This window comes from Carcharhinus amblyrhynchos, chromosome 7, assembly GCF_965287045.1.
Source record: "Carcharhinus amblyrhynchos chromosome 7, sCarAmb.v2.hapA, whole genome shotgun sequence".
Taxonomy (NCBI): domain Eukaryota; kingdom Metazoa; phylum Chordata; class Chondrichthyes; order Carcharhiniformes; family Carcharhinidae; genus Carcharhinus; species Carcharhinus amblyrhynchos.
In genome coordinates, this window is record NC_137330.1 from 103,743,378 (window position 1) to 103,759,071 (window position 15,694).

A 15,694-nucleotide genomic window follows, 5' to 3' on the forward strand; every position below is an offset into this window, starting at 1 on the left:
CTTTGTCACAAGCGTTCACTCCTCCGATAATGTCATGAACAGATGCATCTGTGGCAGGCAGGCCAGTAAAGATGAGGTCAAGTATTTTTTTCCTCTTGCAGTCACCATCTAGCAGCTATGTCCTTTATGATTTGGCCAGCTTAGTCTATGGTGGTACTACCAAGAGATTCTTGATGACTAACACTGAAGTTCCCCACACAGAGTGTATTCTGTGCCCTTGTCACCCTCAATGCCTCCTCCAAGTGGTGTTCAACATGGAGTACTGTTAGGGCCCCAGGCCAGAATCCCAAACTACATTAGAAGCCAGACCGGACCCCAACAATTTTTTTTATTTCAGCATAAATGTAAGTATGGGATGCTTCACTCCAGCAGTAATTCTGCTAACAAATTAGGGATCTTTCATAGTAAAACAAACTTTATTTAATAACACAGTTTAATCACAAATCTAACAAATGAAGCAGCTTAGCTACTATTGAACATGAAAATAAACTACATTCTTTGTACAGACTCAAGAACCACTTTAAATACAGTTAGCAACCATAAATATACCACCCATAATGAATGTAAACAGCTTTGAAGCTTTCACAGATTTTGTGGATACCCGTCTTTAAACAAACCCCAGCCAGAATTCAAAAGCTATTTTCTCCTTGTCACATATCTAGCTCACCCATTAACCATATTATCAAATGATCATGTCAACCTAAACCTACTATTCATTCCTTTAACAAAACTCCAGGGGACCTCTTTGTGCCACTTTCCCAGCATCAGAGCTATATTCCCACCAGATATACTGACTACCTATAGAAAAACTGAACTTTCAAACAGTCCCCCTAAACATAAAAAAAATAGAAATAGCACACAATCATCACAGTATTGATTCATCAGCTAAGGGAGGGGGACAGTTTCTGCTAATCAGAAGGGTTCCTTGCTTAAGTTTGACCTGGTGCCACAAAACTTAATGGAGTCCAGAGCTGATGTTGAGGACTCCCAGGGCAATTCCCTCCCAACTGTATTGCCACCTTTGCAGGATCTGTCATACAATCAAGAATGGCATAGTCATCAGTTGATTTTTAAATCCAGATTTTTTTTTAAATCGAATTCAAATTCCACCATCTGCCACAGCTGGATTCAAACCCAGAACGTTAGCAGAGTTTCTGGATTAATAGTCTAGCAATAATACCACTAAACCATCACTTCCCCCTATTTGCTTTACTCCTTTCTGTGGATAAGATTCATACTGGAATATATCTGCAAAGGCCATCATAAACACAATCAAAAGCCAAGACTGAATTATACGTCAGCATCTTTCCAACATAGCTGAATTACAACCTGCCAAGAAATGTTATACTTGGATAAGAATTATTTAAATTGTAGTAATCTGAAAATACTTTTAGCGTAGCTTATTTAAATGTCCAATCTAAACAAAGGAATGTAAAATAACATGTACCTTATGCAACTCATTTCACTTCCAGGAAGTTTCACTATCTGATAAAATCTGGCATTGAACTGACAAGAAAAAAAAATATATGCACAGAAAAGATGAATTTGATCAATAATTCTACACAATGGTAAGAAATTATACTTGAGGACCACACCTCGAAGATATCATTGGCAATGTATAGTTCTGTTCTGAATATGCATTAAACTGCAACAAGAACATTGCAAGAAAAGACCACAAGAAATCCCTGTTTAGAAGACAAAGGCAAGCATCATGACTAAAAGGTTTGCTTGCTCCTGATGTTTCCAATAGTCTCCCCAGACAGCTTGTTAAGAGACAGTTGCACAAATCAGGAAAGTCCCACGTTAAGAACATAAGAACTAAGAGCCACAGAAGGCCTTCTAACCCCTCGAGCCTGCTCCGCCATTCAATAAGATCGTGGCTGATCTTTTCGTGGACTCAGCTCCACTTACCTACCCACTCACCAGAATCCTTCTTTACTGTTCAAAGATCTTTTTACCCTGCTTCACTGGGCAGAGAGTTCCACAGATTCATAACACAACAATTTTCTCCAGTACCACTGGATTTAAGTAGTGAAATTCATCAACGATTCAATTGATTGATTTTCTCTGAATGCTAGTGGGTATTGTGAACATAGGATAAAAGCAAATTACTGCAGATGTTGGAATCTGAAACCAAAAGAGAAAATGCTGGAAAATTTCAGCAGGTGTGACAGCATCTGTAAGGAGAGAGAAAAGTCTATGTTTCGTGTCCAGATGACTCTTTGTCAAAGCATTGTCATCTGGATGTGAAACAGCAGCTCTTCTCTCTCCTTACAGATGTTGCTAGACCTGCTGAGATTTTCCAGCATTTTCTCTTTTGACATTGTGAACGTTGACCTTATTGAAAATAAAACATTTGATCTAATTTATACAGGCAATACATTAGCGTATATTTTAGCAGTCAATTCATTGCAAATGATTAACTTGTCATGAGCATGAAATTGGCTGAGGACTACGTCAAGGCTTGTCTACAATATCAGCCACAGTCAAAAAGTCTGTTAATGAAGAATAGCAATCACAGAAACCAAAACCAGAAAAAAAAATACCTTCAGGAAAGCAGGAATAGATTTTAAAAAGTATGGAAATACAAATGTAATAAAATAACAGGATCGCAGACAGCGTCCTTAATCAATGAGGTCAGTTGTATCTCACAAACTCGATTACACAACACAAATTCATCAAGAATCACCTTCCATGAAGGATTTACAAGGAACTATTTGATTAAAAAAAGTTTTTCATTTTTCCTCTCCTACAAAGGATAAAGAAGAAAATTACAGCACAGGAACAGGCCCTTTGGCCTGCCAAACCTGCACTGACCATGCTCTCCAACTGAACTAAAATGCCTTACCCTTCCAGGGATCATATCCCTCTATTCCCATCCTATTCATGTATTGTCAAGATGCCCCTTAAAAATCATTATCGTATCTGCTTCCACTACCACTACCCACCAGCAGCAAGTTCCAGACATCCACCACCATCTGTGTGAAAAAAAAAACTTGCCTTGTACACCTGTACTGTCAAACTGTCCTCCTCAAATTATTTTTACCAAGTATTGCATTTTTTAGTGATGAATGTTACATAGCAACAATGATGGTGGATAAAGGCACTGATCTGCCATCTTATGACATCAGAATAAACATTATTAATTTTTATGCTTGAAGAGAAATTGCTGGCAGGCTGTTTAACAGTGGAATGGGGGGACTCGGAATCTGGCTTGATCCTGTTCTCACCTGACTTTCACATAGGTATACTTTCAGCAGGGGCTGCTTGATAGCAAAACCAGCCTCACCTCCCCATCCCTAACCCAGGAATATAGTCAGTCAGTCATAGCACCCCAGGCTGAGATGAGCTAATTCAGCACACTGGCAAACAAACCAGGGATCTTCCTAGTGTGCATTATCAACTCATTGAACTATCAGAAAGCCCCTGAATACTTAGTGATAAAGGACTAAACAGAAGATGAAAATAATTGATGCAATTGGCACCTCTAGTCTAAAGTTTGCAAAGAAACAAGATGATGATAAAGTTAATCATTATAACTTCGAAGAGGGATACAGAAATGAAATACATTTTTCAGTTAACCCTCTTTGGTAGTATATATTTTGGAAGGAAATGCTAATAGGATGTAAGAATTTAAATAGTACCATGTAATTTCTTTTTAGGTCCACCTCAGTAAAACGGATGTATCTGAAACATCAGGTTCAACTTCAGCCATTGCACCTCTTCCTTAGCCCTACAATCAAGCATTAGCTAGATTGTGCGGTCTCAAGTCCTTGTGTGGAACAAAAGCTCATCGTTCTGGCCAAGATGTGTTCAAAACGATGACGCCCCCTTGCCTATGCCACTGAGCTCTTGACTCAAGGTAATGCTGTTCCTGCATGGCAGGATGCAGGATCTGTCATTACTCCCCATGTGCAGAGCTCTATAACATATGCATGAACAGATGGCACTTCTCAACTGCAAAGCAGCCAGCTCACCCCAGGCACTTACACACCTCAAACACCTACAGAGCTAGAAGCAAATGCTACAAAATAGGTTGTTCTCTCCATGGTTCACTGGTTAGCATAGAGTATGCAAATTGTATCTTCCGAGAAATTGGAAGCTTCAATGATGTTGAAACTGTTCTGCTTTTTTCACAACTACGATCACAACTTTTACGGAGCAGGTAGCTGTTCACAGTGATATAGCTTGCATAATACAATGACAAATGCTTTATCTTTTAATCCTAAAAGGGGAAGACAGTTGGAGAAGCTTAGGAAAGGCTCTGCTGCCAATGGTTTAAAATAGCAAGGGAAGTGCACAAAAGGACAAAGTCAATGAAACAAGTGTGCTATGGAGAATATTAGGAATGAAGCTGGTTGCAAAGATAAGCTGGTACAAAGCCATTCAAGGCTTTAAAGATGTGGTTAAGAAATTCACACAAAGCTTTGGAGAATATGGCACCAGTGCAAAGTAGTGAATTGAACTTAGTGTAGAAGCAGACACATGTATCAGAACTTTGGATAAGCTGAAGTTCATGGAGAGCGCAGAAGATAAGAGGCCAGCAAACAACACACTGAAGCGTCTAGATGTGATAAAGGTGTAAATAGGACTTTCAGCTGCAAAGAGACTAATATAGGGGTAGAGTTGGCAACATTGATTCTGAAATTCAGCTCATGGTCCAAGGTCTAGTTCAGATTGCCAAAAGTGCCTAAGGAGAAAGAAACAAACAATGCCTTGCAAGTGGAATTTTATGATGGGAGGTGAAGGCAGTTTCAGGTGCTTAAGTGTTGAACTGGAGAAACTTCAGGCTAAACTGGACATCTGACAAAAGGTGCTGGAGGTGTCAAGTTGTGGCTGTGACTGGTGATATCCTATAAGGTTCCATGTAGGGCCTTCAACTATTCACCAAATTCATCAACGTTAGATAGTGGATGGAGGACCACATATTTAAATTTTCCATTGACACAAGATAGCATAGTAGACAGCGTAATATCACAAATAGATATTGATATATTGAGTTTATGGGTAAAACTGTGACAAATGGATTTTAATTTAGTCAAACATGAAGTGTTCCAACTTGGACCCAAAAAGGAAAGAATAGGATATTTTTTAAACGTGAAAAGCCAGAAACACTGGAGATACAAAAAGACTTAGGGCATTACAATGTCAGGAATAGGTGCTGAAAGTAATCAAAGCAATTTATGGAATGTTGGACTTCACATTTGAAAAGCAGGTAAAGTTCACGTGGATTAAATCAGACCTGACTGACGTACTGTGGACAGTTCAGGCATCACGCCTTTGGCCGGATAAATTAGTTTCGAAAAACATGCAGTGCTGATTTGCCAGAATTAAATCTGGATTCCAAGGATCTATGTCCAAGGAAGGATATGCTTGCCTTGCAGGTGGCATAGTGAAGGTTCACTAGATTGATCTCTGGGATAAGAGACTCGTCCTGTGATAAAAGGCCGAATAAATTGGGCCTATTTTCCCTAGAGTTTGGAAGAATGAGTAGTGGTCTCATTGAATTATGCAAGTCTGAAAAGGCTTGCCAGGGTAGAATCAGGGGTTCCACTGGCTGGAGAATCTAGAACATAAGAGCAAACTCTCAGGATAAAACAGTTTGATCATTTAGAAGATCGTCACAGAGACAAGGGGAAAGTTCTTCTCTCAGAAGGATGTGAATCTTCAGAATTTCACACCTCAAGGACTTGTGGATGCTCCATCATTCAAGTTTAAAATAGATTTTTGACCTTTCAGCAAATCAAGCTATGTATTTAAAAGGTGGGAAAGTGCAGCTGAGGCAAAGGCCAGCCTTGATCATACTGACTGGCAGAGCAAGCTTGAGAGGCCATGTGGTATCCTACTGTTCCTATTTCTTAACCTCAGTGATGAGTTATTGTTTGATGGCGAAAAAGTTTAGTGAAATGGTTGGTTGTAGAAAAAAAACAACCAGGATGTTAATCAGTAATAAAAAAAACAATGCACTGGCTGTCTGAAAGTGTGGTTCTCCTGATACCCTGTAATTCTGCATATTTTTCTTTTTCACTTAGTCCAATTCCCATTCAAATGCTTCAATTCAAACTGCTTCACCACACAGTACATTCCAGACTTGAAAAAGTTTTTCTCCTATCACTTTTGCTTCTTCTGTCAATTACTTTAAGTCTGTGCCCTATTGTTCTTGATCCTGAATGGGGACAGTTTCTATCTACTGTGTTCAGATCCCTCACGATTTTGAATTATTTCTATCAGATCACCTCTCAATCTTCTCTTCCCTGAGGAAAACAGTCCCAACTTCCCAAATCTATTTCTTTGCTGAAGTTACTCATACTTGGACCATTCTCATGAATCTTTTCTGCATTCTCTCCACTGCATTCATGTTAAAGTATACTCCAGCAGAGGTGAAAGTAGAGTCTCATATAAGTTTAACAGAACCTCCTACTCTTGTGCTCTATGCACTCATTAGTAAAGCCTAGGATACTCAAAGCTTTATTAGCTTATCTCTCTCAACTTGCACTCCCATCTTCAATAATCTGTGCACATATACACACGTTCCTCTGCCCCTTTCAGAGCTGTACCCTTCATGTGATATTGTCGCTCCATGAGCTTCCTGCCAAAATGCATCAACGCACATTTTTCTGCATTAAACTTCGTACATCATTTGTCTGCCCATTCCACAAAATTGTTGATATTCTTGAGGTTCTGCACTATTCTCCATATAGTTCACAATGCTTCCAAGTTCAATATCATTGTAAATTTTGAAATTGCACCCTGCACACCAAGGTCTAGGTTATTAATATAAGCACAACAAGGCTCCTAACACTCAGTTCCCTGTCAAATTCATATCGGTGTTGCTATTGTTCTTTTCAGGAACTATAACTTTGCTCACATGTCTGTTGCACAGCACTGTATCAAAGACCTTTTGGAAGTCCAAGTACACCACATCCCCGAAGGTGACAAAGCTGGTGAAAAAAGTAGTTAAGACCTACTGGATAATTGTTTTTATCATCACGGCACAGAATATAAGAGCAAAAAGGTGATGTTGGAGCTGTACAGAACATTGATAAGGCCACAGGTGGAGTGCTGTGCACAGTTCTGGTCACCTCACTATAGGAAGGATGTGATTGGGCTAGAAGGGGGTACAGAGAAGATGCATCAAGATGTTGCCTGCGATGGAGCATTTGAATCAGTAAGGATAGGCAACAACAACTCCTTTATGATCATCCTCAATACGGTGCCCCATTAGGCTCGGCTCTCAGCCCCCGGCTATACTCCTTATACACCTCTGACCGTGTGGCCAAATTCCCCTCCAATTCGAGTTTCAAGTTTGCTGGCAACACCATCATAGTGGGTTGAATGTCAAACAATGATGAGACAGAGTAGAGGAATGAGATAGAAAATTTGGTGAACTGGTGCGCAACAATAACGTCTTCCTCAATGTCAATAAAACAAAAGGAGATTGTCATTGACTTCAGGAAGCGTAAAATAGAACATGTCCACATCTACATCAATGGGTATGAAGTAGAAAGTGTCAAGAGTTTCAAGTTTTTAGGTATCCAGATCACCAACAACCTATCCTGGCTTCCCCCCCCCATGCCAACACTACACTCGAGAAAGTTCACCAACGCCACTAGTTTCTTAGAAGCTTGAGGAAATTTGGCACACCAGCTACGACTCTCACCAACTTTTATAGATGCACCATAGAAAGCATTCTCTCTGGTTGTATCACAGCTTAGTACGGTTCCTGTTCTGCCCAAGAACTCAAGGAATTACAAAAAGTCGTGAATGTAGCCCAGTCTATCACGCAAACCAGCTTCCCATATATTGACTGTCTACATTCCCTGCTGCCTTGGCAAAGCAGCCAGCATAATCAAGGGCCTCATGCACCCAGACATTCTCTCTTCCACCTTCTTCCATTGGGAAGAAATACAGAAGTCTGAAGTCAAGTACCAAGTGACTCAAAAACAGCTTCTTTCCTGCTGTTGTCAGACTTTTGAATGGACTTATCTTTCTCTAGCCCTAGCTATGATTCTAACACTATATTGTGCACTCTCTCATTTCTTTCTCTATGAATGGCATGCTCTGTCTGCATAGTGTGCAAGAAACAATACTTTTCACTGTATGTTAATACATGTGACAATAATAAAGCAAATCAAAATAAAAAAACTATAAGGAGAGACAAGAGAGGTTTAGACTGTTTTCTTTAGAGGAGGAGGGGGGGAACATAATCAACATGGATAAGATTATGAGAGGTGAGAATCAAGTGAATAGGAAGCAGCTGTTCCCCTTGGTTGAGGAATCAATCATGAGGGTGCATACTCTTAGAGTGAGGTACAGGAGGTTGAGAGGATTTGAGAAAAAAATTTCACTCAGGGGGTAGTGGGAATCTGGAATGCTGTGCCTGGCAGATGGAGTATAATGTTAGCAAGTGTGAGGTTATCTACTTTGGCAAAAATAATAGTAGGAGGGATTATTATTTAAAAGGCTAAAAGCTGCAGCATGCTACAGTGCAGAGGGAGCTGGGGGTCCTTGTGCACCAGTCGCAAAAACCCAGTCTGCAGGTGATCAAGAAGGCGAATGGAATGTTGGCCTTTATAGTGAGGGGGATAGAATATAAAAGGAGGGAGGTCTTGCTGCAACTGTACAGGGCACTGGTGAGGGCGCAGCTGGAGTACCGTGTGCAGTTTTGGTCACCGCACTTGCGGAAGGATATATTGGCCTTGGAGGGAGTGCAGAGGAGGTTCACTAGGCTGATACTGGAGGTGAGGGGGTTGGACTATGAAGAGAGACTAAATAGACTAGGTCTATACTCGTTGGAGTTTAGAAGGATGGGGGGGTGGGGGATCTTATAGAGACGTATAAGATAATGAAGGGGACGGATAGGATAGAGGTAGAGAGATTCTTTCTGCTTAGAAAGGATAGCAGGACTAGAGGACACAGCCTCAAGTGGAACTGATCCACTTCAGATCAGCCATGATCTTATTGAATGGGAGACAGGCTCGAACGGCTAGATGGCCTACTGCTCCTATTCAAAGATACAGGACAAATGGTGGAAAATGGGATCAGTATGATTTGTCAGTGCAGACTCGATGAGCCAAAGGGCCTTTTCTGTGATATACAATTCTATGACAAATAACATTGCCCTTGTCAAGCCCCTCCGTTTACCTCATCTCAAAAGGAAGACCTCCCATGATTTTTTGTTTGAATCGTGCAGTGGGATCTCTGACATCAATCTGAAAGGGCAGGTGATGACTCAGTTTAACATCTCATCTGAAAGACAGCAACACCAACACTGCAAAACTCAAACTGCGCATGTATCTGGAGGGAAACTTGAACCAATAACTTTGACTCGGAAAATAGTGTGCAACCACTAAGCAAAGACTAACACCTAATATGATGTTTACAATCAATTCTGATCTTTACAGGCTTTACATACACTCAGTACATTTGTCGAATATAAGGATGGTCTGATCTGCTGTCTGAAGGTGATACTCTTGCTTACTAATGGTAAGGCACATAATAGATTTAAGTCAGCCAGGGTGCAGTGATAATGGTATGACCCTCAGTCTCACAGCAGTTACAGGTAATTTCACAATGGATAAAAATTCCACTCAAAGCGGACATACGTCAAACCAAAAATGTACACTGCCAATATAAGGACGGTCTCACCCCTTAAAAGACCAGGCAGGCAATTTAATTACTACCTGGAGAAGTGACAACTTGACAATAATAGGGCTCCACATCTACGTAATTAATATTTTGACTGTTAGGAAAGCAACTGTCAGGCTAGAATGTGATGCCAATCCCTATTATCAAAACACAGGAGGACCAACACATACGTTTCAGTTTACGCATATACCCAGTATATGACATGCCATATGCAGGTCTGAGGGAGAAAAGGAAAACTAAAGGGGGGGGAGTAAGGGTGCGGGGGTGGGGGTGGGGGGGGGGGGAGTAAGGGTGCGGGGGTGGGGGTGGGGGGGGGGGAGTAAGGGTGCGGGGGTGGGGGTGGGGGGGGGGGGGAGTAAGGGTGCGGGTGCGGGGGTGGGGGGGGAGTAAGGGTGCGGGGGTGGGGGGGGAGTAAGGGTGCGGGGGGTGGGGGGGGAGTAAGGGTGCGGGGGTGGGGGGGGAGTAAGGGTGCGGGGGTGGGGGGGGAGTAAGGGTGCGGGGGTGGGGGGGAGTAAGGGTGCGGGGTGGGGGGGGGAGGTAAGGGTGCGGGGGTGGGGGGGAGTAAGGGTGCGGGGGTGGGGGGGGAGTAAGGGTGCGGGGGTGGGGGGGAGTAAGGGTGCGGGGGTGGGGGGGGAGTAAGGGTGCGGGGGTGGGGGGGGAGTAAGATGCGGGGGTGGGGGGGAGTAAGAGTGCGGGGGTGGGGGGGAGTAAGAGTGCGGGGGTGGGGGGGGAGTAAGAGTGCGGGGGTGGGGGGGAGTAAGAGTGCGGGGGTGGGGGGGAGTAAGAGTGCGGGGGTGGGGGGAGTAAGAGTGCGGGGGTGGGGGGGAGTAAGAGTGCGGGGGTGGGGGGGAGTAAGAGTGCGGGGGTGGGGGGGAGTAAGAGTGCGGGGGTGGGGGGGAGTAAGAGTGCGGGGGTGGGGGGGAGTAAGAGTGCGGGGGTGGGGGGAGTAAGAGTGCGGGGGTGGGGGGGAGTAAGAGTGCGGGGGTGGGGGGGAGTAAGAGTGCGGGGGTGGGGGGGAGTAAGAGTGCGGGGGTGGGGGGGAGTAAGAGTGCGGGGGTGGGGGGGAGTAAGAGTGCGGGGGTGGGGGGGAGTAAGAGTGCGGGGGTGGGGGGGAGTAAGAGTGCGGGGGTGGGGGGGAGTAAGAGTGCGGGGGTGGGGGGGAGTAAGAGTGCGGGGGTGGGGGGGAGTAAGAGTGCGGGGGTGGGGGGGAGTAAGAGTGCGGGGGTGGGGGGGAGTAAGAGTGCGGGGGTGGGGGGGAGTAAGAGTGCGGGGGTGGGGGGGATGGGGGGAGTAAGAGTGCGGGGGTGGGGGGGAGTAAGAGTGCGGGGGTGGGGGGGAGTAAGAGTGCGGGGGTGGGGGGGAGTAAGAGTGCGGGGGTGGGGGGGAGTAAGAGTGCGGGGGTGGGGGGGAGTAAGAGTGCGGGGGTGGGGGGGAGTAAGAGTGCGGGGGTGGGGGGGAGTAAGAGTGCGGGGGTGGGGGGGAGTAAGAGTGCGGGGGTGGGGGGGAGTAAGAGTGCGGGGGTGGGGGGGAGTAAGAGTGCGGGGGTGGGGGGGAGTAAGAGTGCGGGGGTGGGGGGGAGTAAGAGTGCGGGGGTGGGGGGGAGTAAGAGTGCGGGGGTGGGGGGGAGTAAGAGTGCGGGGGTGGGGGGGAGTAAGAGTGCGGGGGTGGGGGGGAGTAAGAGTGCGGGGGTGGGGGGGAGTAAGAGTGCGGGGGTGGGGGGAGTAAGAGTGCGGGGGTGGGGGGGAGTAAGAGTGCGGGGGTGGGGGGGAGTAAGAGTGCGGGGGTGGGGGGGAGTAAGAGTGCGGGGGTGGGGGGGAGTAAGAGTGCGGGGGTGGGGGGGAGTAAGAGTGCGGGGGTGGGGGGGAGTAAGAGTGCGGGGGTGGGGGGGAGTAAGAGTGCGGGGGTGGGGGGGAGTAAGAGTGCGGGGGTGGGGGGGAGTAAGAGTGCGGGGGTGGGGGGGAGTAAGAGTGCGGGGGTGGGGGGGAGTAAGAGTGCGGGGGTGGGGGGGAGTAAGAGTGCGGGGGTGGGGGGGAGTAAGAGTGCGGGGGTGGGGGGGAGTAAGAGTGCGGGGGTGGGGGGGAGTAAGAGTGCGGGGGTGGGGGGGAGTAAGAGTGCGGGGGTGGGGGGGAGTAAGAGTGCGGGGGTGGGGGGGAGTAAGAGTGCGGGGGTGGGGGGGAGTAAGAGTGCGGGGGTGGGGGGGAGTAAGAGTGCGGGGGTGGGGGGGAGTAAGAGTGCGGGGGTGGGGGGGAGTAAGAGTGCGGGGGTGGGGGGGAGTAAGAGTGCGGGGGTGGGGGGGAGTAAGAGTGCGGGGGTGGGGGGGAGTAAGAGTGCGGGGGTGGGGGGGAGTAAGAGTGCGGGGGTGGGGGGGAGTAAGAGTGCGGGGGTGGGGGGGAGTAAGAGTGCGGGGGTGGGGGGGAGTAAGAGTGCGGGGGTGGGGGGGAGTAAGAGTGCGGGGGTGGGGGGGAGTAAGAGTGCGGGGGTGGGGGGGAGTAAGAGTGCGGGGGTGGGGGGGAGTAAGAGTGCGGGGGGGGGGGGGAGTAAGAGTGCGGGGGTGGGGGGGAGTAAGAGTGCGGGGGTGGGGGGGAGTAAGAGTGCGGGGGTGGGGGGGAGTAAGAGTGCGGGGGTGGGGGGGAGTAAGAGTGCGGGGGTGGGGGGGAGTAAGAGTGCGGGGGTGGGGGGGAGTAAGAGTGCGGGGGTGGGGGGGAGTAAGAGTGCGGGGGTGGGGGGGAGTAAGAGTGCGGGGGTGGGGGGGAGTAAGAGTGCGGGGGTGGGGGGGAGTAAGAGTGCGGGGGTGGGGGGGAGTAAGAGTGCGGGGGTGGGGGGGAGTAAGAGTGCGGGGGTGGGGGGGAGTAAGAGTGCGGGGGTGGGGGGGAGTAAGAGTGCGGGGGTGGGGGGGAGTAAGAGTGCGGGGGTGGGGGGGAGTAAGAGTGCGGGGGTGGGGGGGAGTAAGAGTGCGGGGGTGGGGGGGAGTAAGAGTGCGGGGGTGGGGGGGAGTAAGAGTGCGGGGGTGGGGGGGAGTAAGAGTGCGGGGGTGGGGGGGAGTAAGAGTGCGGGGGTGGGGGGGAGTAAGAGTGCGGGGGTGGGGGGGAGTAAGAGTGCGGGGGTGGGGGGGAGTAAGAGTGCGGGGGTGGGGGGGAGTAAGAGTGCGGGGGTGGGGGGGAGTAAGAGTGCGGGGGTGGGGGGGAGTAAGAGTGCGGGGGTGGGGGGGAGTAAGAGTGCGGGGGTGGGGGGGAGTAAGAGTGCGGGGGTGGGGGGGAGTAAGAGTGCGGGGGTGGGGGGGAGTAAGAGTGCGGGGGTGGGGGGGAGTAAGAGTGCGGGGGTGGGGGGGAGTAAGAGTGCGGGGGTGGGGGGGAGTAAGAGTGCGGGGGTGGGGGGGAGTAAGAGTGCGGGGGTGGGGGGGAGTAAGAGTGCGGGGGTGGGGGGGAGTAAGAGTGCGGGGGTGGGGGGGAGTAAGAGTGCGGGGGTGGGGGGGAGTAAGAGTGCGGGGGTGGGGGGGAGTAAGAGTGCGGGGGTGGGGGGGAGTAAGAGTGCGGGGGTGGGGGGGAGTAAGAGTGCGGGGGTGGGGGGGAGTAAGAGTGCGGGGGTGGGGGGGAGTAAGAGTGCGGGGGTGGGGGGGAGTAAGAGTGCGGGGGTGGGGGGGAGTAAGAGTGCGGGGGTGGGGGGGAGTAAGAGTGCGGGGGTGGGGGGGAGTAAGAGTGCGGGGGTGGGGGGGAGTAAGAGTGCGGGGGTGGGGGGGAGTAAGAGTGCGGGGGTGGGGGGGAGTAAGAGTGCGGGGGTGGGGGGGAGTAAGAGTGCGGGGGTGGGGGGGAGTAAGAGTGCGGGGGTGGGGGGGAGTAAGAGTGCGGGGGTGGGGGGGAGTAAGAGTGCGGGGGTGGGGGGGGAGTAAGAGTGCGGGGGTGGGGGGGGAGTAAGAGTGCGGGGGTGGGGGGGGAGTAAGAGTGCGGGGGTGGTGGTGGGGAACCGCTGGGACTTCCTCACCTGCACCGCCTGTAGGATGGCCCCACACTTGTCCCTCACGTCGCTGAAGGGGCACCGCCTGGAGAGTAGCAGCAGCCGCACCAGGTAGTGGTTGAGGCCGCCGGCGGGGCCCAGAGTAGCGGCCGAGCCCGAGCCCAAGCCGAAGCCGAAGCTCAAGCCGGAGCCGGGTGCCGGCGGCGGGGGCTTGCCATTGGTCGGGCCGGCCTTCTCAGTCAAGCTCAGCACCAGCTGGCGGACCCCGTCCAGTGCCACCTCCCGCAGGCTGGCGTCCCGGCTGCACAGCCCGTCCCACCGGCCCGCACCATCGCCGTCCTCCATCCGCCTCAGAAACTTCCAGAATCTTCCCGCTCCGCCCGCCGCTTCGCCTCCAGCTGCAGAGAGGCGCTCCTCAGCGACATGTACAACCCGTCCTCACACCCACCGCTTCCCAAAGCCAACTGTCAACCCCACACACCAGCAATCGGGGTGGGTGAGAGCCGGAAGAGCGGGAATCACTGGGAGAAACCTCTTGAGGAGTTAGATGTGAAAATAAAACTTGGTTCCCCAGCCGCCGCTTCTGAATGGAGTTTTCCTTTCTCTGGAACAAACTCCCGGCCCCTTCATCTACCGTGCAACCAAACCTCGCACACCCAGTTTGATTGACGTCACCGGCCATCCAATGGGACATCAGGCCCTCCCCAACTGTGCCCGCCCTCCGCCGCCAGCTGGCCAATCGGACCTCGTCATCCCAGCTGGCATGTTAGTGTGCACTCTTTTTCCCATCTGCCCCACCCCGGCTGCTGACTGCGCGTGCGCCTTACCTGGCCCCTCGGGAATTGTAGTTCTCTTCCGCCGCTGAGGTCGTCGGCGCAACTGTTCGAAACGGTGAAAGGGACTACATATCCCAGAGAGCTTAGCGCTAAACTCAGCCTGGTGGTGACAAGTCCTCTTCACTCTTGTTTATCAGAATCAGAGCAGATTGTAATGGATTGGTGGCAAAGGAAAGGTGACAGCAAACGTTGCAGCAAACAACATGTAGACTTGCCAAGTCTCATTTATCCAGAATGACAATCTTTGCCATTTCAGTGTTTAATGTTATCCCTTTTGATGCAAGATACTGGTTTAAAAATTAAGTTCCACTCTGTTTGTTCTCCTGTACTTCATCAAATTTATCAAGGGCAATGCTGCTTGTTCAATCAGACATCATCTTCTTGACATATAAACTATTTGCCCAGGACAGCCCCAGAACAAATAAGCTAAAGGTTTGACAAATAATCTTCAGTGCACACAGTGTTGGATTTCTTTGCTGTGGGTAACATTCCCATCCACCTCAAATCCTGTCAATTGGATCAGTCCCAGCTCTGCCTCTGCCTCACTGTGCTCAATCCCAATAGTGTGCTGGTGCTACCTTAAAAAAGAATTTTACGATCGAGCACTTGGTAATTTATTTTGCAAATATTTCTATGAAACATACATGCACTTTGCTGAAGAAGACACAGACTGGCTTCCAGCTACATTGCAGGCAGCGCATATCATTTAGACAGGTTGGCCCCAATTTGAAAAGAGGAAATGGTGTGTGTGAACCTAAAGCCTGAAATATGTATTGGTTAGTTGGATTGGCTATGCTAAATTCTCTCTCAGTGTACCCAAACAGATGCCAGAGTGTGGCGACTAGGGGGTTTTCACTAACTTCATTGCGGTGTTAATGTAAGCCTACTTATGACACTAATAAATAAAGTTAAAAGTATGTAAATGTCTGTGGACATGAATGCTTGGCCAATCTAAATGACAAAGCCTCATTTAAATCATCTTAGTCCCTTGGATTTAAGGATGACTTGCTTCTATTTCGACTTGATGGATTTCAAGAAAAGGACCCAGAGAAAACAGACTTGCATGAGTAAATCATGCATCTGGCTGAATGAAGAGTGCAGATTGCCATACCAGGACTAACACCAAGCATATTCAAAAATGAGGAGTCAACCTGGTGAAGCTACAACACAGGACCACTTGTGTGCCAAACAGCATAAGCAGCAAATAATAGAATTAAGCGATTCCACAACCAATATATCAGGTTTCATCTGCTTAGATC

General features: G+C 49.1%; 1 protein-coding gene across 3 annotated transcripts in view; it reads right to left on the minus strand.

Annotated features, from left to right (window-relative positions):
- The window catches only part of sesn1 (sestrin 1), a 96,200-nt gene extending 81,968 nt beyond the window's left edge, over positions 1-14,232 (minus strand). For 2 of the 3 annotated variants that reach the window (XM_080192873.1, XM_080192874.1), the window contains exon 1: positions 13,627-14,232. In XM_080192873.1, the coding sequence (XP_080048999.1) occupies positions 13,627-13,944 (318 nt within the window). In that variant the 5' untranslated portion in view covers positions 13,945-14,232. The remainder of the gene's footprint in view (positions 1-13,626) is intronic. The other variant, XM_080192872.1, reaches the window with a different exon arrangement.
- Between the last annotated feature and the right edge of the window lie 1,462 nt (positions 14,233-15,694).